Source organism: Quercus suber, unplaced genomic scaffold (genome assembly GCF_002906115.3).
Source record: "Quercus suber isolate HL8 unplaced genomic scaffold, Cork oak 2.0 scaffold_572, whole genome shotgun sequence".
Taxonomy (NCBI): domain Eukaryota; kingdom Viridiplantae; phylum Streptophyta; class Magnoliopsida; order Fagales; family Fagaceae; genus Quercus; species Quercus suber.
Window position 1 is genome coordinate 353,553 of NW_027070017.1, and position 26,221 is coordinate 379,773.

General features: G+C 34.4%; 2 protein-coding genes across 2 annotated transcripts; one reads left to right on the forward strand and one right to left on the reverse strand.

The window, feature by feature from the left end:
• Nucleotides 1–1,278: 1,278 nt before the first annotated feature.
• On the reverse strand, nucleotides 1,279–3,776 carry LOC112012693 (uncharacterized). The gene is made up of 3 exons (XM_065764609.1): nucleotides 3,612–3,776; nucleotides 1,591–2,202; nucleotides 1,279–1,527 (listed from the first exon to the last, which is right to left on the reverse strand). Exons 1-3 carry the CDS (start codon nucleotides 3,774–3,776, stop codon nucleotides 1,279–1,281), a joined length of 1,026 nt encoding a protein of 341 aa, XP_065620681.1.
• A 758-nt stretch (nucleotides 3,777–4,534) lies between these two features.
• Nucleotides 4,535–25,203, forward strand: LOC112012153 (pre-mRNA-processing protein 40A; the record flags this gene model as incomplete). The annotated part of the gene is given in 25 exon segments (XM_065764611.1): nucleotides 4,535–4,618; nucleotides 5,213–5,278; nucleotides 5,376–5,699; nucleotides 5,793–5,990; nucleotides 6,830–6,903; nucleotides 7,084–7,153; nucleotides 11,510–11,562; nucleotides 11,696–11,753; nucleotides 11,853–12,220; nucleotides 12,330–12,402; nucleotides 12,731–12,829; nucleotides 12,940–13,008; nucleotides 13,086–13,163; nucleotides 13,364–13,450; nucleotides 13,569–13,603; nucleotides 13,720–13,825; nucleotides 14,756–14,836; nucleotides 14,951–15,043; nucleotides 15,109–15,162; nucleotides 15,361–15,477; nucleotides 15,612–15,710; nucleotides 20,669–20,710; nucleotides 20,781–20,873; nucleotides 24,918–25,025; nucleotides 25,139–25,203. Coding segments are annotated over 25 exon segments (2,543 nt in total), but the record flags the coding sequence as incomplete, so codon positions are not given.
• Nucleotides 25,204–26,221: the final 1,018 nt, after the last annotated feature.

Below are 26,221 nucleotides of genomic sequence, written 5' to 3' on the forward strand. Positions count from 1 at the left end.
TGGGACCCACAACCACTTTATTCAAAAAAAATATTAAAAATAGATCCCACGACACTATTCACGCATTTAAAAATTATTTTGCAATAGTGTTTTCAGTTTTCAATTTTCAATTTTCAGTAAAATAATCTGTATCCAAACAGACCCTTTGTCTTATAAGTAGTGAGATAATTTGTCAAAAAAAAAAAAAATAGCAGTAATACTTCAATACTTGTCTATTATATAACTTTGTTTCGTTGTACTTCAATTTTTTCTTAGTGCTTTTTTAGGTTGATGGAAATGGATTAAGCTTAGTCACTGGCACACAAATTAAGGGATGAGCCCTTGAAGGGTTAGCCCAGAACCCTTTTCCATGCCAACAGTACCTTTTCCTCCACTTACCTTCCATTCAAAGCACTGAATCAAAGTTGCAAGGGTTGTCTGAACAACTTGTAATGCGAGGGAAGTTCTAGGGCACCCTCTTCTTCCACTCCCAAATGGCAACAGATGAAAATGTTGTCCTCTCACATCCAACTGGTACTTCTCTTAGCTAATAAACCTATTTGGTTGGAACTCCAATGGGTTCTCCCAGTGGTTGGGGTCTTTGCCAATAGCCCACACATTAACATGTAATCTTGGCTTTGGTGGAATCTCGTAATCCCAAATAGTACACCATTTAGATGACCCTCTCACAATTACTAGTCCAGTTGGGTGAAGTCTTAATGTCTCTTTTACTATAGCTTGGAGGTATGGAAGGTTCATAATATCTAATTCTTCTACCAGTCTCATTTTTCCAACTACAAAATCAATTTCTTGTCTTGCTTTCTCCATTATATTTGGCTGGTTGATTAGCTCTGCTAGTGCCCATTCTGTTGTTATAGTGGATGTGTCAGTCCCAACCGCAAATATATCCTGTGAATTTTTTTTTTTTGAAAACCAGCCAACTTTCATTCATTAATATCAAATAGAATCATAAGACAGAGCCTCCAAGGCCGATGGTGGAGTGTCCTCCAACCAATATACAACATCAAAAATATTTCTTGCATATCGTGCAAGAGAGTGTGCTGCCTCGTTAGCATCCCGTTTCATTGTTCTCACCTCTGCCCAGTGTAAACCAGCCACTAGACATTGAATATCAGCATTAATGTGGCCTAGCCTAGACAAATTAGTGTCATTTGATTGGATGGAAGTCATCACCTAAGCACTATCTCCCTCAATCACCAATTCAGTTAAACTAATATCAATAGCAAACTCTACAGCTCTACGGCAAGCAAGGATTTCAGCTTCACTACTATCTTGCACCTAAGGACCCTTGGCAGACATTGCTCCCATAATCTCACCCTTGTCATTACGAATGACTGCTCCAAAACCCGAACACTGAAGATCCACAAAAATGGCTGCATCAAAATTAAGTTTGTACTTCAATATTGGTGGCGGGCTCCATATACTGTCTATGTTGAATCTGTTAACTATGCCTAGCTGATCCTGAGCTTGCTGAAACTCGGCCAACATATCAGAGGCACGCTCATTAAGTTGGGCCGGTGCTTGTAGCTTTCCACAATGGATAATCCTATTCCTTTAAGACTAGATGAGCCAGGATTGGACAAGGAATACGTCAACCTCTTCTTTTGACAACCTGTCCAGCAATTCTTCAAAGAGTTGCAGGAAATCCCTCTGACCACCCACAAAATTTTTCAATCTCACTGAACTACTTACCCATACATCCCTTGCCACTCCACACTCCCATAAGGCATGTACCCCTATTTTTGGTTCAATCTTGCAAAGTTCACATGTATTATCCATAAGAATCCTCCGGTGGACTAAATTATCTTGTGTTGGAAGAATGTTTTGGCACGCCTTCCAGCCAAAGACTTTGATCTTGTTCGAGACCCTTAACTTCCAAAGCTTTTCCCAAACCTTATTTCCACTTTGCCCTCTTGAACTTTTTGCCCAATCTGCCTTCCGTAGTATTTGAGCTGCTACATAATATCCTAATTTAACTGAGTAAATACCCCTAGGAGTGTGAAGCACAATCACCAAATCCTCAACTTGTCTTTTACTCAGTGGTATCCGCAATGTAGCCTCTGCATCATCTCGGTGAAACTTTGACATGATAAGTTCTCTATTCCAGCACTTCAGTTCAGATTCCATGAGGTCAGAAACTCTCCATTCCCATTCTTCCTCAACAAGGTGGATTAGGACTTTCTTAGTAGGGTGGTTGGGTATCTAACTATCCAACATAACCCGTATAGATGTCCCATCTCCCACCCTCCAATAGCAGCCATCTTTTAATATAGGTTGGGCTGTTATAATACTCTTCCAAACAAATGAGCTGGTCGGCAAATCAACTGCTTCCAAGAAATTGCTTCGTGGGAAATAGCGAGCTTTAAGGCACTTGTACACTAATGACTCCTAGTTTTACATTAATCTCCAACCCTGTTTAGCAAGCATGGCAAGATTGAAGGATCTCAAATCCCGAAATCCCATTCCTCCAGCTTTCTTGGCTTGAGTTAAAACACTCCACCTCTGCCAATGGATTTTCCTCTCCCTTTCAACTTGACCCCACCAGAAACTAGCGCACATAGCATTGAGATCATCACAAAGCTTTGTTGGTAGTAAAAAAAACCCCCATTGTGTATGTCAGGATAGATTGGGCCACAGCCTTAATTAATACCTCTTTTCCAGCCTTTGATAAAAGCTTTCATTTCCATCCCTGCAGCTTTTTCCACACTCTGTCTTTTAGATAGGCAAAAGTTTTATACTTAGCCCTTCCAATTAGTGTAGGCAGCCCCAAATATGTTTCAAACTTTGTCACTTCTTTTACCGCCAATCTCCCATCCTTTAGGGGTGTTATTACTGAAGAAAACTGAAGACTTCTCCATATTAATACACTGGCTCGAAGCATCTACATAAGTTTGTAAGATCCCATTAATCTCTTGGACTTCCTTTGAAAGGCTTTACAGAACAACAATGAATTATCCGCAAATAGTAAATGAGATATCACTAGTATCCTTCTACATATAGAGACTCCATGAATCCTCCCTTCCAACTCAACCTGTGCTAGTAACAATGTAAACCCTTCTGCGCACAAAAGAAATAAATAAGGTGATAGAGGGTCTCCTTGACGGAGCCCTCTTGACGAGGTAAAATTCCAAACGGTTTACCATTAATAAGTATAGAAAAGGAGGGTGAAGAAACACAAGACATCACCAAATTGATCCAATGCCCAGGGAATCCCATTTTAGACATCATACCACGAAGGAAAGCCCACTCAACCCGATCATAGGCCTTGCTTACATCCAATTTCAATGCAAGAGAGCCTGTCTTTCCCTTATTTCTACAATGTAAAGTGTGTAAAGTCTCATAGGCCAATAGAACATTATCTGTGATGAGCCTTCCAGGTACAAAGGCACTTTGTGTAGGTGAGATGATATAAGGCAAAATCTGTTTCAGTCTATTGGCTAAGACTTTAGAGATAATTTTACATATAACATTACAAAGGCTTATAGGGAGAAAATCAGACATTTTCTCAAGGCTTTTGACCTTTGGGATGAGGACAATATTTGTAGCATTAATATTAGGAACCATATAACCAGATTAGAGAAATTCTAACACAGCATCTATCACATTATTACNCATAATTCAATAGCTGGGAGAGGGGGATTTGAACCTTGGATGTCTTTGCTAGAAACATCAAGAGGTACAAGGCATTTGGCATCAACAAGTAATAACATCTTATCAAAATCAATAAGATAACACAGTGCTACAGCCCCACAAACAGGAGAGCAATGTGCATCCATCTACTTCTAAGAACTCAAATAATCTGGGCAAATGATATCGAGCTAATGAAAGAAAAAAATTCTAAGCCAACTCACACAAACAACTTTTTTGTTAACATATCAAAAAACATGAAAAAAAAGGATAATTTACTATTCTTGTGCTTGTCTCTGTCTATTGAACATATCACAGTTATGTACTTTTATAAAATGCGAGAACTATATAAAAATGTTATGTATAAAATTTCTTTCTTTCTTTTTTATTTGATAGGTAAAAAATGTCAAAGAAAAGGGAATTACGTATAAAATTTCTATGACTAGATTATTATCATATTGTCCAATGATAATTGTTTTCAAATTTACTAAATAAAAATTTAAGAAATTGAAATAACTTACATAAAATTTGAACTAACGAAACTTTATGCAATTGCACCGTTTTAGCTAATAGGCAAAATATATTAATATTTTGAGTTTATTAACGTTTTCTATTACATATTATTTATCTTTGTAGCAGAGGTTATTATACGTTATTTTAGAAATATGTGCAGTTCACTTCAATCAAGAGTGCACTTGTACTTTGCTCCTAAGCTCCAAGAGGCCTATGAGCTTAAGTGCACTCAACGCTTTTACCAACATTGATTATGAAGTGAAAAAGAAAAAAAAAATTCTTATGGCTAATGTAACATTAGCTCTCTTTGTTTAATCTTATTATTTATTCCACTGATCATAGTCAAATGAGTTCATTGGCATCTCTATCAATAAAAAAAAAAAAAAAAAAAACTTCTGACTTGTTAATTTTTCAGCCATTTGAGGGGGCTTGCTTATGTGGTGAAATGGCCAACAACTCTCAGTCCTCTGGTTCACAGGTAGCAAACTTAACTTTTGGCTTTATAACTCAGAATCTGAACCTTATACACCCAAAGTTATGTATTTATTGTTGTCATATTTTTATGGTGTGGTTACAACTCTTTGAATATGCTTTGTTTACTCAGCTGTATGAGTTTATTTTCATCTCAAACAAGTTGACTCTAGCAAAGGTTTCATAGAAGTAGGTTGAAGTGTGATAATTTTTTCTGAGTATCTGTGTATCTCAGTCATTTTTGTTCACATCCCTCTGATTATGAAAATATATTTCCTACCTTTTTAGATTGAAAATTTGTTCTTCTTCAAATAAAATTAACTTGAATGTGATTATGTGAACATGGTGCTTTCACTGTCTTGACATTGTGGTCAGCTGAATTGTTTCTAAACCTATTCTTTTATTTTTGGTCTGCACAATTAATCATTTTTGAATGAATATTTGCTTAAAGAAAATCATTTTTGAATGAACCTTTGCTTATAGAAAATCATTTTTAATCTCATATAAATGCTTACACTTTATTTAGATTTTATATGAAGGCATATGGCATTTATTTTACTTTTTTAATTCTTTGTTCCTGGTCTCTCTTTCTCCGGATTAGCCACTTCGGCCTCCTTCAGTTGGATCCTTGGGTCCTCAAAATTTTGGTTCATCTTTATCTATGCAAGTAATTTCCTCTCCCTTCCTTGTTTTGTGAGTTTTATCATCTGTTATTTTATAAGAGTTTTGAGTTACTGTGTTATGGGAAATTTCTTTGGCTGCAGTTTCGGCCAGTTCCAACACAGCAAGGACAGCCATTTGTTCCACCGGCATCTCAGCAGTTTCGGCCTATGGGGCAGGGGTTTCCCTCCAATGTTCCAATGCCAGCTGGTCCAAGTCAGCCACTACAATTTTCTCAACCAATTCAGCAGTTACCTTCAAGGCCAACTCTGCCTGGTCATGCTATGCCATCATCACAGGGTATACAACTGCCGTATGGTCAGACAAATAGGCCGCTTGCATCCATGCCACTGCAGTCTCAACAAAGTGCCCCTGCTTTAGTGAATCATATGCCTGGTTCAGGAATACCTATCTCTTCATCATATACTGTAAGATCTCACTAAGGTTTTCCTGTTCTATGTGCTTTGCTTGATTTTGTGGCCTAGATTTGGCACTTATTTACTTTTTTCTGCATTCTTCAGTTTGCACCATCTTCTTTTGGCCAGCACCAAAATAATATTAGTGCATCGTCCCAGTTCCAGCCAATGTCTCAAATGCCTGCACCTGTTGTACCTGTTGCAGGGCAACCTTGGATGTCCTCTGGAAGTCAGAGTGCAGCATTTGCGACACCAGTGCAGCAGACTGGTCAACAACCTCCAGTCATTCCTTCTATGGATTCTGTAAGTGTTCTTCATTTTCTCCTTGCTTTTCTTTGCGTTTCACTATTTATGATGTGCTTTTTAACTTTCTTGAAAAAAATTTATTCTTGCCCATAAAGTGTAATATGACATTTCTTAATAATATTTAATTCATTTTAATATAATATTAATTTGGAGAAGGTGATTTTTCTTTGTATTGTAGTCTTACTTCATTGTTACGTATATGTATATATATATTCCCCCCCCCCCCTTTTTTTTCACTTACTTTGTTGTTTTCAAATCTTGTCTTGGCATCCTCATGGTAAAGCAAACTCTGAATTTGATCCAAGTCTTGGTTTAACGCATTTCTAAAAATTGTTGACCAGGTTCCTAATTTTTCTTTAGACTAGGTTTACCTGCTAACTTGAGTGGATTACTGATTATTGCACCATATAACTTGTGACATTTTTAACCTTAATATTATCCTGTGATGTAATGACATCAGTAATCATTTCTCCTACCTTTTTTCAATTTAAGCCTAGCAATGTATGTTAAGTAATTTTAACAAAATTGTAATCTAAGTGAAAGGCAGATAACCTGAGAGGTGTGGATATTCATATTTTCAATAACCTTAAGGGAAATTCAGTTGTATGAGTTGAAGGGTAGATAACTTGAGAGGGGAGGGTAGTGATATTTTGCAGTCACCTCTTAGGAATTCAGCAGTAACATGAGAAACTTTGAAATATGCTTCTGATAATTGCTCAATGTAACACTAATAGATTTTTGTATCTGGCTTTAGTCCTTGTGTGTTGATTTATTTATTTTTGTTGTTTTGTGAAAACTGACTAGTTATGGTTTTGGAATTTCTAATTTGGATCCAGGCAGTAAATGTCCCTAGCCTTAATCAACAGTCCTCATCTGATTGGCAAGAGCATTCATCTGCAGATGGGAGAAGGTAATTTATTGCTATGGCTGCAGGTCTTATTATTTATGCTTGTCTCCTGCAATGTTATTGACCTTATGCTTCATTGTAATAGTTCAGCATTCTGATTTGAATTTTATTTTATCTTTGAAATGGTTGATGGCATTCTCTTTTCTCAGTAGCTCACTCTGACTAAATCTTGCTTTCTTCCAGATATTATTACAACAAGAGGACAAAACAGTCTAGTTGGGAGAAGCCACCAGAATTGATGACCCCAATTGAGGTGAGTTAGATTACTGATTGGTTGCTTTTGCCGTATTTAATTTTCATCTTCTGTTACCTGTTGAACATGCCATTGAAATGTTTTAGTATGGCCACAAATTTTTTTCTCTTTATGGGTGCTGATAATTGGAGCCAGATTGATCATAATTGTTTTATGCGAATTCTCCTTTTATTTGCATGTGCTTCACTGGTTTGTAGATGTCATGGCAAGTTTGGAGAAATTTAACGACTGCTCTATATGCTCACTATGAAGGCGGCGTTTCACTTTCTCAAGGCAGGCAACAATTTGTTATTTACATATTATTTATCATGTAGGGTCAATTTTAATCCAGAATTGGTGGTTGGATGTATTTGACCAATGTCAAATATTGGTGTCGTAGGATAAGGAATCAACTTCATATTTATTATGGCAATAGTCTGCTACTATTGTCTGCTTTTATTTGTTGTTTCTTCTTCCTCTTTTTTTTTTTTTTTTTTTTTTTTATGGCAATAGTCTGCTACTATTGTCTGCTTTTATTTGTTGTTTCTTCTTCCTCTTTTTTTTTTTTTTTTTTTTTTTCATGTACCATTGTGCAATTCTTTTTTAGATGAATGTGGATTGCAATCTTGCCTGTGTGCTCCACAAAACAGCAATATACTGTCTCCATGATATGTGTTCTGTGAGATTGTAACTTTTATTTATCCATCTTTCATGTTCATATTTACTGTGCCTTTTATTATAATTGGTATTTTTTTTCTTTCCTTTGTAACAGTTGCATGATCAAACAAAAAAAAATGTAACAATTGCATGTTTTTGTTTGTTTTTTATGACTTGTTTGGTATCTATGGTTTTCAAAGGGTGTTTCTGCAGGTACAATTAGGTGCTTACTGATTTTGGAGGTATGAAAAGCTGGGTCAATGTTAATTGTTGTACCCAAGTTTAAATTGTTGGTGGATTGTATTATATTTCATATTTTTGAATCTTTTTTCTTAGGCTCTCTAGGTTGACTTGTAATGGAGTTAATGGTGATTTATGTTCTGCATATACAAATCCGTGCTCAATTCTGTTGTGTTTTTCCTAGTGGGCTGAGGGTGCTGAAAAAGTTCAGAACCTAATGGTTTCTAGAGAACATAGTTCAGCTTCTCCTTGACATTAAGGCCTCGTTTGGGAGAAGGGAATGAAATGGAATGGAAATAAATGAAAAGAATAATTTTAGAATATTCTTCCCTTACCTTGTTTAGGAGTTTTAGTAGAGGGAATGGAAAGTTCATTCCCTTGTTTGGGAGATTAAGTAAGAGGAAATGGAATGGGTAAGAGGGAACATTCATTCTTCTCTATTCCCTTAAAACCTCAATTTTTATTTTCCCCAAAATTGGGAGGAATGGGAGAAAATGAAATTAGATTCAATGAATTTTTTACTTAAATTCTCAAAATACCCCTATATATTCAACCCTTTATTTTAAAATATAGGGTCTAATAGTAATATTATTATAAAATGATTTCATTTTATTCCCTCTATGTTACTCCCAGACAAGATTACTTACATTCCATTCATTTTCATTCATTTCCATTCCTTTATTTTAAAACATCCAATCAAGGTTACTTACTTCCATTTCATTCCTTTCCCTTACTTAAATACATTCAATTCATTTCCATTCCCTTATGATCATTCCATTCCATTCACCTATGAACTTCCAAACAAAGCCTAAAGGGCAACCGGGTATTTTAACCCACCTAAAGAAGTGGGTTTCTTGTCAAATCTGGCAACATCTTTAGTTAAGCTACAAATTGGCAAAAAATAATTTTTCTTAGGTGAAGAAATAGTGGATTTGTAGTTGAGATGACATAATAGCATATGGAATCTAAAATTTCAGTAATGAGAGAATTATGTGTGTTCACAATGTCTTTAAAATTTAGTGTTAAAAAACTTTGGCCTCTCGTGGTCGGTGTACTCTTCTTTTAGATTGTGTTAGGCATGAGATAGACATGAACTGGCTGATTCACTTTCTTTCTAATTAGATTAGATTGCTTAAATGTTCTGATTTGGTGGTCAAATATAGGAATTACTATAGTTCTATATTTGTCCCATGCCTTGTCATGCTCTTTAAGATTGCATGTTTTAAAAGATTGATGCATGACTAGTACATATCAAATACTTATTAATACATTGGTGTGTTATTACTTATTGGAGAGACAAGCATAGACTGAAATACATATTTTCTTCTTAATATCCAACATACTACCTGTTGGATGCTATCTCTTGATTTCCCTCGCAATAATAGGAAACATGATTTCTGGGTTGAATTTTGCAATATTATTTGCCAATTTGTTGTAGCTTACATGAAGATGTTGCTATTTTATCTAAAATACGCTTTGGATTGTGCAGCAGATGCTGCTATGGAAACTTTGTATTTTCTCTTCTTTTAGGTTCTGCATTTTTTAAGGCAAAAAGAGTCCCTACCTGATATGGTCCTACATATAGAAGTAGGAGATGAATCCTTTTTTTAAAAAAAGCAAAAAGAAAAAAAAAAAATCTTCAGTCTTTTGGGGAATATTTTGTTCCAGATCATATTATTATTGATCAATATTAAATTTTTTTTTTTTTTTTTTCTCTTGTAAGACCTGGAAGTCATTGTAAATGATCTTGGTTGGATTTGTAGCAGATTAGTTTTTTGAGCTCATTCATTCAACCTTTGATTGGGTTCCATCTTTATAGCCATACAGTTCATTTATGATTGATAGTTCTCAAAGTTGTTCAAATTTATAGTATGTCCTGTTTGACAACATATTGTGTGACAATAACATTTATTAAATTTTCTGCCTTATGGCTGCCCTCTTTTAATGTGCTGCTGTCATATGGTGACTCTGTTAACATTTAGCAATGTTTTATGTATATAATGTAATGATATAAGCCTCACTATAATTGAGAAGTTAAGTGTCTACCCTTCACCATACTATGATAATGCAAATTACATTCTTTGTCACTCTGTTTTTAGTTTTTAATATTTTTATTTGTGCTGCTCACTATCCCCACTTGCCATATGTCAATGCAGGTAAAGAATTTTCTTCAAAATTGGCACTGAGTAGTCTTATTTATGTCAACTCTGGTCTGTAATGTGCACCATTAGGCTTTAAGAGGGGGTCTTTTGAGCTGATAGTTTCATCAAATCTGATGATGATCAGCTCAAAGGTGATAGGAGGTATATTAGGACTTTTGAGGATAATGTGCTTGGGATACTAAGGGAATGGATAGATGCATGAATGGAATAGGAATTCATTCCACATACTTGAAGCTGCTGCTTAAAATCTGGAATTTCTCTTCTCAGATTGTTATACATTACGAGTTTCTATTGTGCAGTATGCAGAGACTCTACAGTGTTCTCTGCTTGTCTAATATGAATTATGGAGTTCATTGTCTGTCAGAAAAATTAGCGGTTATACTGTAACAACTTTATCATGGACAAATGATTTTGTTGGAATGATTTAATTGGATGGTGTTCATCTTGTATTACAGGTTGATAGAGATCATGGAATGTTGGAAGAATGGTAGACACGCTGTCAAATATACCTTATTATTATGGTTTCATCATGGATCATCTATTGTAACTAAACATTTAGGTATAGTGAGAAACTTGTAAATGTGTCCAAATTTGATGTGCATAAGGGCTCACATATCATTCTTAGTTTACCTTACATTATAGCTTCAATTGTCGAGGTTGTGTTATTGTTTGTGTTTAGAGGACTCATTTGACTGCAAGGATGAGGTAAGTGTTTCTTGCAAGAGCTCCTTTAGGGATTCTACTATTCTTTTTGGTCATATTAGGACGACCAAGAATATTTTGTGTTTATGGGGTTGTTTTGGAGACAATATTGGATGGACAAAAACATGCGGCAATTGCTTTTGAAATTAGGGCCACATTTGTGTCACTTATTGAATTAACCATTAAATATTCCATTTTTGGTCAATTTTTACTTTTTGCTTGTACTGTGGATATTGTTTAATTTGCATGGTTTTTGTTTCCTGTATTTAATTGCATTTTGTCATAACTGAGGCATGCATGTCCTTTATATATAAACATAAGCATTTTAGGTTGATCTGGTTTTGATTTTCAATTCTTTGTTTTATATTTTGTGTATAAGTGTAAAGATTACAAAGTAACTAAGTATGCAGGTAAGTTTTCCATTGTTCTTATTTGCTTTTAATTGTTGAACATTTTCTTTTTATTTTCCTTCCTTAGTGTGTGAAAATGTATTCAGTTGACCCTGTTAATTTTTCCCTTTTTCTTATTATTTTTAAAACACTTTAGTATTCTCTCTTGAACAATTTACTCTTCTCAATTTCACATGCTCACTTAATTATTATTGTCATTGCAACAGAAGGCTGATGCATCAACTGTGTGGAAGGAGTATACCTCTCCAGAGGGAAGAAAGTGTGTTCTTTCTTTCATTTTCTGTCTAATTTTCATTTACCTGTATCTATTTTTGGCATTCTGTTTATCATTTTCTTTTTTAATGCTTGATGTATACAATTTTTTTAAGCTATAATAGGAGTGGCTTTTGCAGGTATTATTTCAACAAGGTTACTAAGGAATCTAAATGGACAATTCCAGAGGAATTGAAGGTTTGTCATTCAGTTTGGCTTTTTATTTTATTTTATTTTATTTATAATTTTAATTTTAATTTTTTGTGGGGAATTTAACTTCGGGATGCTTGCTTTCAGTTGGCTCGTGAACAGGCTCAAAAAGCAGCTAGCCAGGGAACACAATCAGAGCCAAGTGTGACTTCTCATGCCCCCGATGTCGCTGTCTCCTCAGCTGAAACATCTGTGGCAACTATCTCAGTTAGCTCCAGCACTACTTCAACATTAGCTGGGGTGGCCTTGAGCCCAGTTCTAGTGACGCCTGTCGTTGCAGTTTCTAATCCTTCCCCTGTGCTTTCTGGATCATCAGTCGTTTCTAGTGCACAGCCTGCTGTACCAGCAAGTGCAGTTGGTAACCAACCTCCTGTACTGGCTGCTTCTCCAGTTAGTGCTGTTTCAGGAAGTACTGGAGTTCCTGCTGCTTCAATCAATGCCAACCCAGCATCAACGTATAGACTTATTATATCACTTTTATTTTGAATTTATGTTATGTTATTTATATTTTATTGACTTAGGGTTTCAGTTTGAATGTTCCTTCTGTATCCTCAATTGTTACAGGAGTCATTTTGAAAACCTAATATCTCAGGACTCTCGAGGTTCTGTTGATGGAGCTTCTGTACAAGATATTGAGGTAAGGCTAGTTTCTTCAGCAGATGCTTCTGTAAGTCTTCAATTGGACTATTATTTTCAATCAAGGCAACAATTGTCCTGGTCCTCCTGGATGCTGGTTGCATATTTTGGAGATAAGCACATGATTTTTATTTTCCATGAAGTGCATGTCATGTAAAATAAGTTCATTATAATATCTATGTATCTCAGGTTACCCTTTATAACAAGGTTGCTCTTGGTCAGCCCATTTGCAAAACATATTAACCACCTTGTCAAAAATAGGCATACAATTACCAAAACCAAATACTCGATTTGATTTCCTTGACATTTTTCTGTGGTGTCCCTGGCAGGAAGCAAAAAAAGGAATGGCAGTTGCTGGAAAAATTAATGTGACTCCTTTGGAGGAGAAAATGCTTGATGATGAACCTTTGGTGTATGCCAGTAAGCTGGTACTGACCTGTAGTTTTATTTCTTATTGAGTTTCTTATTCAGAACTGTGAAGCTGTGCAGTCATTGTCATTCTCATGTTTCTCAACTCCACTTCATCTTTTGTATTTAGGAGGCAAAAAATGCATTCAAAGCTCTGCTGGAATCTGTTAATGTGCAGTCTGATTGGACTTGGGAGCAGGTAGCTTGGTTAATGCTTTCCTGTTTTGACCATCACTCATCACTTTCTAAATGCTTCTCAATGAATTTTAACATCAGGCAATGAGAGAGATAATTAATGACAAAAGATATGGTGCTCTGAAAACACTTGGCGAGCGGAAGCAAGCATTTAATGAGGTAAGCCTTTTGTGCAACTTATGTGAATGATTTTACTTTGATTTTTTTTCCCAGTTTTGCATAAATGGAATTGTTTTAGAATTCCACTATTCCTTAATTATTCAAAATTTTCTTGGTTATTAATTTTCTATATATACATAAAAAAAAAAAATTCCATCTTTTTTTTTTAACACAAAATTGGTTATATATGTTATTACCAGTACTTAGGTCAAAGGAAGAAACTGGAAGCAGAGGAGAGGCGCATGAGGCAGAAAAAAGCTCGGGAAGAATTCACAAAGATGTTGGAAGTATGTTGATTGAAGTTTATCATGTCCCCTTTGGCATTCCTCTATAAAGCTGATCTATATGCTGCTTTTTAACTCCCTAAATATTTATTTATATATTTTTGGTGTGATGTCTTTTCAGGAGTCCAAAGAACTAACATCATCCATCAGATGGAGGTTCATGCCTCTCACTTTACTCTTTTTTTTTTTTCTTTTTTTTGTGTGAAAATAATAATCTTAGGTTGGATGCAAAATGTTATAGATTTTCTAACTGAAGATTTTGCCCTGATCAGCAAAGCTGTAAGTATGTTTGAAAATGATGAACGATTCAAGGCTGTTGAACGAACTAGAGACCGGGAGGATCTTTTCGAAAGCTACATGGTGGAACTTGAGAGGAAGGTAAGAAATTGCTACTTCATTTGCTCATGTTACAATTGTGAAAGATGCATCCAGTTTTAATTTCAGATCTTTGTCCATAGTATTCCATATATAATCAGAGAAAAAGGATGGGCATAATGTTAGCTGTCAATGTAAAGGTTCTCGTTATTGGAATGCTTATTTATCTATTGAACTTTTATTTAAGCACATTTAAACTCCTTTATTTTGTAAGAAAAATCATATTCTCTTCTTTTGCATTAGCAATTACAAGCGTGGGTTTTTCCAAGTGAATAAAGGTGTTCCATCCATTTGAGGTTTTTTTTTTTTTTTTTTTTTTTTTTAAATGTTTTAATCCTTGGTTTCACACCTCCTCTTGCTTGGATGTGCAGAACTCTTTTTAAGTCATAGGAATCGTGAAATTTGAATGAGAAGCAAACATTGTATGCATATTGGTTAAATATGTTAATTTGTTTTCCCATTCATAGGTAATGGATATACCACAAATGCATCAATGAAGCATTTTATTGATGTGCATGTTTTTCTAGGATGTGATATTGTTTGTTGGTTCAGTCTTTTGTGCCTAGGGACCGATAATGAAGTAAAATTTGAGTCAGGAGGCAGTTAAATTAGCATAACCGTTCCTTTTACATCTTTTACAAAAAAAATAGAAAAAGAAAGATCTTTTATATATTAGCTAGCATCATGTGTTCTGGTTCAAAAAATATGAATTAATATTTTAAAAAGCTATGGGTCATGCAGTTACATAGATTAAAAAAGTATACACACAATTGCTGTTTTGCATATAGATTGAGAAAGATGCTTTAGCGACGCGTGCGCACACACACTTTTATATATTTCAATAGAATTTGAGATTATATTTTTCAGGAGAGGCCATCTGTATGTCGTTAAGCACATGCTTCTTTCTTTTTATGCCTTTATATATGAATGCAGGAAAAGGAAAAGGCCGTGGAGGATCATAGGCAGAATGTAGCAGAATACAGGAAATTTTTGGAATCCTGTGACTTTATTAAGGTATATCCTGAAAAATGTAGTATATAAGAGTCATAGAGACAAGTTACTATATGTTTCTTTTTATATAAAAATCTTGAGCCTTTCTTTTTCTCTTTTTTTTCTTCTTTATTTTAGGTAAATTCACACTGGCGAAAAGTTCAAGATCGCTTAGAGGATGATGAAAGATGCTCACGTCTTGAAAAATTGGACCGTTTGCTCATTTTTGAGGTATTTTGCCTTATTTATGCTTGATCATATTTATTGGAACTATATGTTGACATAGGTTGTGGCAGGACTATATACGTGACCTGGAGAAGGATGAAGAGGAGCAAAAGAAGGTACAAAAGGTATAATCCATCTTTATGATTATTAATTTTCTTGCCAAAGACCTTTAGCTTAACTGCACCTTCTCCCCTTGCAAGTTTTAGTTGGAGGGTGATGTCATGGTTTCAAAACCTACTAGGCACGTATAATTTACTTATAAAAAAGGATTATTAATTTTCTTCTACTCTATTTTCTCATTTTCATTTGTGTCCAAATATAAGGAACAATTGAGGCGGGCTGAGCGGAAAAACCGTGATGAGTTTCGCTTGCTGATGGAAGGACATGTTGCCACTGGCATTCTTACTGCTAAAACTCACTGGCATGATTATTGCTTAAAGGTACCTATCTTGTTCCATTTATTGTGAAACAAATTTGAAGAAGAGTCACCTAAATACAAAAATTTGGTTGAATAGGAAGTTCTTCTGGATTAGAAATTGCTTTTGTGTTTAGAGTTTTTTTTCTTTGTATTTAGGTGAAGGATTTGCCTCAATATCAAGCCATTGCATCAAACATCTCTGGTTCCACACCAAAGGAGCTATTTGAGGACGTTGCTGAAGAATTAGAGAAACAGGTAAATTCTCTTTTTTTAATTATTGAATGTCTTATTGATTAATCACTTCTGTTTGTCGGAAAAGAAAAGTATAGAGGCAAAATATTTGTTTAGGGCCCATTTGGATTGGGGGGAGGGAGGGGAAGTAGAGTAGAGTTGGTAGGAAATTAGCCTAATTTTTGGCAAATTCTACTCTACTCCCCTTTACTCTCCTCCTTCCCTCTCAAGCCAAACAGACCATTAAAGTTATTGCTTTTATAAAGATTTACAATAGAAATATATATAATAATTGTATATATGGAAGATTTTTTGTTTGCAATTGATATGTGCAACACTCCCCCCCCCCCCCCCCCCACCNCTCTTTTATTTATTTATTAAAAAAAAAACCAAAGCAAGGCCCAGTGGGGAGTAAACCATGGATGCATGGCCTCACCTGTCAGAAGTCAGAACCTTGTTTCAGGTAATCCAAGGGAACTCCTAGTGTCTCCTCTATGCTACAACATAGTGGGTAAATGGCTGAATTTCAAAGTGTAAACTTATGGGGATTTGACAGCTAGAGTCCCTGATCAGGTTAAAATATGATCCAACTCTTGGACTGTTGAACATAGACTCACTTTGCTTAAAATAATAATACACAAGGAAGCTGTTCACTACCTATCACCTTTTTGTAGAAGTATTGATATGTCAGATTGCATTGATATGTGATGAACATTTAAGACTGAATCTTAAACTGTGTATCTTGCTAAAGGAAATCTTATTATTTGCTACCAAATTTAAACATTTTCCAGGACAATCTTTCCTTTAGTTCCTTAATGATTTAAAGAAAGAACTCACATGCAACTCCCAATTTGCTTCTACTTTCAAACTATTAGATCATCTTCCAACCTGCTCTGGGACAACTGAATACAGCCTTGCCAGCTCTCTGCTAGCATGAAATGCCATTAATTTATAGCTTTTTCAAAGCTTATGTTCCAATGTCTACTGTAAATGTCTTTTTCAGCTTGCCGGTCATATCTTAAATTGTTCCGTATCTGTACCAGACAAGAACTTTGCTTGGATGTGCAGAACTCTTTTTAAGTCATAGGAATCGTGAAATTTGAATGAGAAGCAAACATTGTATGCATATTGGTTAAATATGTTAATTTGTTTTCCCATTCATAGGTAATGGATATACCACAAATGCATCAATGAAGCATTTTATTGATGTGCATGTTTTTCTAGGATGTGATATTGTTTGTTGGTTCAGTCTTTTGTGCCTAGGGACCGATAATGAAGTAAAATTTGAGTCAGGAGGCAGTTAAATTAGCATAACCGTTCCTTTTACATCTTTTACAAAAAAAATAGAAAAAGAAAGATCTTTTATATATTAGCTAGCATCATGTGTTCTGGTTCAAAAAATATGAATTAATATTTTAAAAAGCTATGGGTCATGCAGTTACATAGATTAAAAAAGTATACACACAATTGCTGTTTTGCATATAGATTGAGAAAGATGCTTTAGCGACGCGTGCGCACACACACTTTTATATATTTCAATAGAATTTGAGATTATATTTTTCAGGAGAGGCCATCTGTATGTCGTTAAGCACATGCTTCTTTCTTTTTATGCCTTTATATATGAATGCAGGAAAAGGAAAAGGCCGTGGAGGATCATAGGCAGAATGTAGCAGAATACAGGAAATTTTTGGAATCCTGTGACTTTATTAAGGTATATCCTGAAAAATGTAGTATATAAGAGTCATAGAGACAAGTTACTATATGTTTCTTTTTATATAAAAATCTTGAGCCTTTCTTTTTCTCTTTTTTTTCTTCTTTATTTTAGGTAAATTCACACTGGCGAAAAGTTCAAGATCGCTTAGAGGATGATGAAAGATGCTCACGTCTTGAAAAATTGGACCGTTTGCTCATTTTTGAGGTATTTTGCCTTATTTATGCTTGATCATATTTATTGGAACTATATGTTGACATAGGTTGTGGCAGGACTATATACGTGACCTGGAGAAGGATGAAGAGGAGCAAAAGAAGGTACAAAAGGTATAATCCATCTTTATGATTATTAATTTTCTTGCCAAAGACCTTTAGCTTAACTGCACCTTCTCCCCTTGCAAGTTTTAGTTGGAGGGTGATGTCATGGTTTCAAAACCTACTAGGCACGTATAATTTACTTATAAAAAAGGATTATTAATTTTCTTCTACTCTATTTTCTCATTTTCATTTGTGTCCAAATATAAGGAACAATTGAGGCGGGCTGAGCGGAAAAACCGTGATGAGTTTCGCTTGCTGATGGAAGGACATGTTGCCACTGGCATTCTTACTGCTAAAACTCACTGGCATGATTATTGCTTAAAGGTACCTATCTTGTTCCATTTATTGTGAAACAAATTTGAAGAAGAGTCACCTAAATACAAAAATTTGGTTGAATAGGAAGTTCTTCTGGATTAGAAATTGCTTTTGTGTTTAGAGTTTTTTTTCTTTGTATTTAGGTGAAGGATTTGCCTCAATATCAAGCCATTGCATCAAACATCTCTGGTTCCACACCAAAGGAGCTATTTGAGGACGTTGCTGAAGAATTAGAGAAACAGGTAAATTCTCTTTTTTTAATTATTGAATGTCTTATTGATTAATCACTTCTGTTTGTCGGAAAAGAAAAGTATAGAGGCAAAATATTTGTTTAGGGCCCATTTGGATTGGGGGGAGGGAGGGGAAGTAGAGTAGAGTTGGTAGGAAATTAGCCTAATTTTTGGCAAATTCTACTCTACTCCCCTTTACTCTCCCTCCTTCCCTCTCAAGCCAAACAGACCATTAAAGTTATTGCTTTTATAAAGATTTACAATAGAAATATATATAATAATTGTATATATGGAAGATTTTTTGTTTGCAATTGATAACCCCCCCCCCCCCCCCCCAACACACACACATAGAATAAAAATAATTATTCATAAGAGAAGATACTTTAAAATAATTTGATATGTGCTTAGATAGTTTGGGAGACTAGCTGCTTTCTTCTTTTAGTGGTTCTCTTTTTGATTGGTCTAGGGCTTGGGGACTAACATCTAGTGACTCCCTCCCTTTGTTCCTTAGTTCTCTTCTCTTTTGTAATCGATTTTCTTCTTTGTTATTTTCTCTTTCTTCCTTGAACACTTTGACTACTTTGTGCTCATTTTGCATAAAGTAGCTTTTTTTAATATACATCTTTCTTACTTAATAAAAAAAAAGACAATAAAAACATCGCAAGTCTTTTTCCCATCTCTTCACTCTTGTTCAGTGTGGTTTCTTCTTTTTTTTCTTTTTTTTCTTTTTTTTCCAGAGGTGAGTTTTTTGTTAAAAAGCTTCAAGTAGCTTTGAAATGTAAGATTATAACTTAAATATTTTAATTAAATTCTGGATGGGAACAAAATGAGGTTATAGTGTCCCTCAATTGTAGACTTGTTCTGGCTTAAATTGAAAATTCTAGGGCATTCGAAAGTTAAAAAGTGAACTTTAGTTCGATAACTTGTTAGAATTTCTCTCACTTATTAAAAAAAGAACTTGTTATAATTTCTCTCAGATGTGGGTGATCCTATTTTATCTTTGTTTTAATTTTTGATAAACAGTAAGATATCGTAAGAAAGTGTCAAAAGGGGCACAAGCACACAGGTAGTTTGCAAATGGGATAAGCCCATATAAAACAAAAGAAAGTTATCATCTTGATTTGTAATTTATTCACCATTTTTTTTTTTTTTTGGTCAATTTTTCATTAACTTATTTTGGGCCGAGACCTAATCAATGGATCAAGTGTCTGATTTTGCACATGCTTTTGTTTCTGTATTATTTTTATTTATTTATTTATTTATTTTTGGTCTGCCTGAACAAGATGCTTTCTTCTTTGCTTTTTATTTTTTTGCTGGATCTAAAGTTTCATTGAACATCGTAGCCTATTTAATTTGAACTTGTCAACATCTTATGTAATTGATGATTGTCATTTATGTACCTCTTTGGTTTTAGTGGTTTTGGCAATAGGTTCAGTGTTGTGCCATTTGGTTTTATTTATTGTTATCATTTACTACTACCACTAATACCAATCCCCTTTTTCTTGTATTGATCACGTGTTCAGGAAATTAGAACCTCTGTGCTTCATGTTGTATTGTTGATTATCTTTATTTTATTAATTTATCCTGATCTATGCTTCGAGCTGCTCCTAAAAACTTCATTGTTGTGTTTATATACTGGCTTAATTTAAATAGTGAAGTAAAATGATGCCCTGGATGTCTTAAATGCATCTTAAAAGAAGAAGAATCTACTTGAAAACATTTTGGTGAGGACGCCAGTTACTGAGTTACACTCATCAACCCAATTGATGCTGATTGATTCTGTTGAACCCAATATAGATGTATTTAATGTTGATTGATGCTGATAGATGTTAAGACTTTTTAGGATTTTAATTTTATTTGATTTTATTTTCGTATTTAATATAATTGATTATGCGTTATTTCCTTTTCTTAGTTATGGAGTTGTTTTTTGATTTATTTGTTATTAATTTTTTATGATAAGTAATTTGGGAGTCTTTTTCAAAGGCTCCATAATGGAAAGTTGATCATGGATTAATAAAATTTGGGTTGGAAGTTTTTTTTGGTGCTTGGTGCTAATTCCAAGCAATCCAGGTGCTAATTCTTAGATTCCTAGCATTCTCTCATGCTCGGTGCTGACTGCAAGTAACTCTAGGTGTTGACTTTTAGGTTCTATTTTCTGTTCTTATGGTTTGGTGCTTACAAGCAAATCCTAGTTGTTGATATATTTTTTTAACAAGTAATGGAACCCTAGTTGCCAATTCTTGGGTTGTATACCCTTTTCCTTCTCATTTTATTTTCCAAACACATGCTCCCCTTGAGAGTTCATTGCCCTGCATTATATTTGACATGCATTTAATGTCTTTTTGAAGTAATTGAAAGCTGCAATGCTAATATATAAATCTCTAACATGGTTCTTTTGCGTATTGACAGTATCGTGATGACAAAACACGTATCAAGGATGTAATGGGGAAGGTAGGATATTATGAACTTCTTGTTGTGTCTTCTATTGGCATATTTTTAATTTCAACTATGTTTTTTGCAGCTTACCTTTTTGGCAACATGGACGTTTGAAGACTTTAAGGAGGCCATTATTGAAGATGTTGGTTCCCCACCAATTTCAGATATCAACTTAAAGGTACCTCTATAAAATAATTTGTGTTTTATTTTACCCCTTCTTTCTGAGTTTATTGCATCTGAGAAATCAGAATATGTAGTCATGTGGTCTATTTAGATCTATGGTTCAATAGAACTTGAGGTCCTTCTCATTTGATGGGTTGATGTCAAGTGCAATAAAATTTTGTTCACCCAGATGAGTTATTCTAGTTCCCTAAAAATCTTCCCTAATGGACATTTTTCCTGTGAGTTCTCTTTCTACTCATCTAACCAGAAGCGAGCAATGCCTGCATCTAAATGGAGAAGTAACACTTTTGTTTAAGTAGTAGTCATTCTACCTTTTTTTTTATTTTTTATTAGTAATAGTCTCTAATCATAATTTAAAGGATGGATGACGGCTTTCCATCTTTCTGGCTTAAGGTAATACTCATAAAAAAAAAAAAAAAAAAAGAGCAAAACTTCTGTTGTACAATTGTTGGTAAGGGTGCATTTAAGCATTCAAAGCCAAGCACTAAGGGTGAAGTGCTTTTTACTCACAAAGTGAAGCTCATTTGAAAAAGTATGCCTAAGTGTGCTCTTTTTTTTTTTTTTTTTTTTGTAAGTGCAAAACATGCTCTTTTATTCTTTCTTAATATTATTGATACGGGTACTTCATTTGTTACACAAATACCAATATTGTGGTGTGATATACTACACCAAAGCTCACCTTTCATTAAAAATTTCTGAAGAGAGAAAAAAAAAAAGAAATTAAAAGAAAATTTAAGCAACCATATGGTTTAATTTCTTTGAAAGATATAGATGATGTTAATGAGTGATTGACTGGGAGAAGAGAAGAAAAACCAATGACTGCTAAAATGATCTTGTGTTTCATATGATTACTTGACATGGGGTAGTTTTTCCTTAATATATAATAAAACTTCATTGAAAAAAAAAAAGATCAAATACAATGAGTCAATGCACACAGGAAGTGTACTGAGGAAAACATGAGAACAAAAGGACTATGATCCAATGCATTTATCCATCCAAGCAAATTTTGGAAAAAAGGAAGCTTTAGGTCATGAATCGATCTTTTGGTTCCTTAAAAAATCCGAGCATTCCTCTCCTGCCAAATACTCTACATTAGGCAATGAGGGATCATGTTCCATATTATCCCATTTCTGTGTACACGCTAAACTTGACATGGGGTGATGTTGCTAGAGCTGCTGGATTTTGTTTTTGATAAGCTAGGAAGCACGGGTGCGCCGATTTGGCTGGCGCACCCAAGTCTGATAAGTCTGATTCGCATGGATGCACTGTGTGACCATGGACGCAGCTGCATGCACGTCTGTGGACAATTATTTTTATAATAAAAAAAATTGATTTGGACCGATACGGTCTGATGTGGTTGGAAACAGGACCTGAATCGGTCCAATTCGGTCTGGAACGGTCCAAAACAGGACCTGAATCAGTCCGATATGGGCCAAAATTCTTTTTTTTTTTTTAAACATAAAATATTAGATCAAAACACACCGTTTTGTCAGCAATCTATAAAGGAAAAACCCTAAAATCATCTTAATTCTCTTTATTATCTACTATTTCTCTTAAATTGATATATGTTTACCTTATATGAAAAAAAAATGCTTAGCAATATATAGAAAATATAAATAAAAATATATTTAATAATTGATTAATAAACGTATCCTACCGCACCCGTATCCTACATTTTCAAAAATTGCTATGTCGCTGCATTGCACCCGCACCCGAACCTAAATCCGCACCTGTGCTTCCTAGTTGATAAGTAACCTAGAGCTGCTGGAGTTGAAGAAAGATTCAACATGAGATCAAGAGTGAGGTTACTAGGGAGGGCAACAGGTTCAAGTTCTAGGTCACAAAATACTCCTAGTGAGGGAGAGACTATTAGCTTAGATGAGTAAGATGATGAGGGTTACATTAGGCAATGAGTGATCGTGTTCCAAATCACCCCATTTCTGTGGGATAATGTTGCTAGAGCTGCTGGATTTACTTATTTTTGGATGAGTAACCTAGAGCTGCCGGAGTTGAAGAAAGATTCAACATGAGATCAAGAGTGAGGTTACTAGGGAGGGCAACAGGTTCAAGTTCTAGTACACAACATACTCCTAATGAGGGAGAGGCTATTAGTTTAGATGAGTGAGATTATGAGGGTTAAATATCGTGTGATGTAATGATGATGGTTCTATATTTTTGGATTGTATTGCATTGCTTATGTTAGGCATAGTATTTGCCTTTTGGTTATATTTTGATTAAACTATGTACTTTTGATTGTGGCTATCAAATATCATAGTTTTGTTTATTTTGTAAAGCACTAGAGAATTAATTTAAAATGTTATGTTTAAATATTACGTGATTATCACTCGGTCATTATATTGTCTATGAATAATTGCTTTCAGTTACTAAGGTTTTTTTTAAACAATGTCTGATTATTATTTTTTAAACAATGTCTCATTTACTTCAATTAAATACTATCTAATTACGTCAATTAGATGCTATCTGATTACTTCAATTAAGTGCATGCGCCCCACACTTTCATCTATACTGTAAAAATCATCTGGTGCTCTTTGTGTGACGTCTTCAGCAAACCTCTTAACTTCTTTGTTTCATGAGACATGGCCTGACTGTGATGACATAAGTGCTGACCCTTGACCCTATGAAGCACTGATAGGAATACGATATGCCCCCAACTTGGCCGTATTTGTTTCTTCTTGGGAATTTAGTATAGAGTAGTGCTGGGATGCATTGATGAATTAATTTGTAATTGTTTGTGCGCACTCAACCACACAATATTTTTTTTAAAAGATCAATAACAAACACCAATGGCATAAACTTAGACCAAGACATTATAAATCTAATTTTGAAGCTACTCATAAATAAATAAATAAATAATCTATTTTGAAGCTAAAAATTAACAAAAGAGCACATGATCAATGATCCATGTTTGAGATTCATAGAAAATTTAGGTTTCAAAATTTCTAACACATTGGATCCCAAATCTAGCATTTAAACTCTTCATTTTCTTTTTACAATGCATTTTCTTTGATCCCATATCTCAAATGTATCTTTGTCATATACAAGCCATATCCCATTTTATCCCAGCATATCTGTGAAAAACAAATAATATATATTTTAATTTTTAGATATATATTCTACTTGTCTATATATATATATATATCAGATATGTATCCGTGTGTACTTGTATCTGTATTGGATATGTTTAGATACCACTATTGTTAAATCTTGAGTCAATTTTTAAATAGACTTACACCTAGAAAAATAAACTGAATATTATAATTTTATATGCACTACACGTATTTTGAAAAATTAAGCATAATGCTAAACATTACTCAATTCATGCTGCCTTCCTTTGCCTCTCTTTCTTACTATTTTTAGTATCTTTTTTTATTCTTTTCATGACGTTATCCTGACTTCATTCTCTTTTCTCAATTACACCAAAATTCTTAAAAAGAAACATTCTCAAGACTAGACTGACTAGTATTAGGCTGTGTTTCATTTAGATGTTAAATTTTTATTACTCATTGGGATAATCCCTTCACCTTAATTTTACTGCTATTTTTCTTCTTATTTATTTAATCTATTATTATCATCATTGTTTTGCTTTTTATCCTCTGTTTTTATAAAGACGTGTGTGTGGCTGTCTTATATGAGATCTCTTTTAAGAAATCCCATATACAACTAACACCACGTTTGCATTCTATGTATGATTGGTTGGCTGCTGTGAGTGATCATTATTTTTTCTGATTGGATGTCTGTTTATCTGTGTTACATTTGGTCATAAATGCTTTACATGGAGCCTTAATTGCTACCATGTTTGCTACTTATTGTTGCCCATGGCAATAATTTGTCCATCCCTTGTTGGAGTGACTGAGCTGGAGAGACAATTTGATTGTTCTGTTAAATAAGCCTGAACAACCTTGCTTCTGTTATCATATCAAGATGAAATCACACTGATTATAGAGTATGCCTGATCCATGTGCATGAAGCTTGTCTGTACTACATGTTAAATTAAAATTTTAATTGTACTTCTTTGAAGCTTGTGTTTGAGGAGTCATTAGAGAGAGCCAAGGAGAAGGAGGAGAAGGAAGCTAGAAAGCGTCAACGTCTTGCCGATGACTTCACAAAGCTATTATACACATTCAAGGTATAGTGAGACTGTTGTTAAATTGGACATAGATATTTCCATTTTGAACTGCTAGGGTAAGTTGATTGTGTTGACCATCCCATCTAACTTCTGATTTCTGTTCCACTTTATAGGAAATTACTGCATCTTCTGTTTGGGAAGATTGCAGACCACTTTTTGAAGAGAGCCAAGAATATAGGTACTACATTAACCCCCTCCCCACTCCGCCCTTTTATTCTCCTCTGTAGAACATATTTTTGTTAGTTGATTTTTGTGAGTTTAATCTTCCTTTCTTAATAGTGGACTTAGTTAAGTTACTATCTTGCCCCTTTGGTTGTAATTCCCAGTTCTTATGGCGCATATGATCCCCAAGGCAATGTGCTATACATCTTTTCCATTGGTTATTGTTAATTGGGAAGGAAATATTTCTTAGGAATGCATCTTCTTGATGCTCCAACATTAACCCATAAATAACTCCGCTTAATGAGTCAATTTTGTTAATTTTAATTTTCCTGTGTAAATAAATCCATTATTATATTGTATTTCTTTCCGTTGGCTATAAACTTGAAAGTATTTGTTTTGATGCATAAAACTAAATTTTATTAAACACTAAAGGATCCCTTTGAGGACTACAGCTTTTATTTGATTATTATAAAAATAAAAATAAAAACGTGTGAGAAATGTTGTGCATATTCTAGAACATGGCACGTCAAGGTAATATACGTGTTTAACTAACAGTCTTATTTTATTGGTCATAACTAGTTTCATGATAACTATAGGCAGAATTGCCATGGATGTAAAGCTAATTGAATTAATGTGAATACATGTATGCACCCTAATTTGTATCAGCATTACCAATATCTCCCATATTGGAGGAATACTAAATTACAAATTGTACCCTCTAAATGTGAATCCTTTGACTTTGCTTGTTGATATTTAAAATTTTGTAATGTTTTAAAACTAGGAAAATGATGTGTCAAACGTGTATGAGATATATATAAATTAGAGATAGTGAGTTTAGGAGAAGTTGTGGTTTAGTAGGCTATTATTTCTTTTTGAAACCTGGTTAGTCGCGTGTTTTTTTATAAGAAAAAATAAAACTCTATCGAGAGTTTAGGAGAAGTTGTGGTTGGGCTATTAGAATCCTCTGCCAAACAAATTGTAAAAAGAAAAGATGTTAAAAGTTGTGAGTATTTTAAATTTTAACTTTTGAGGAG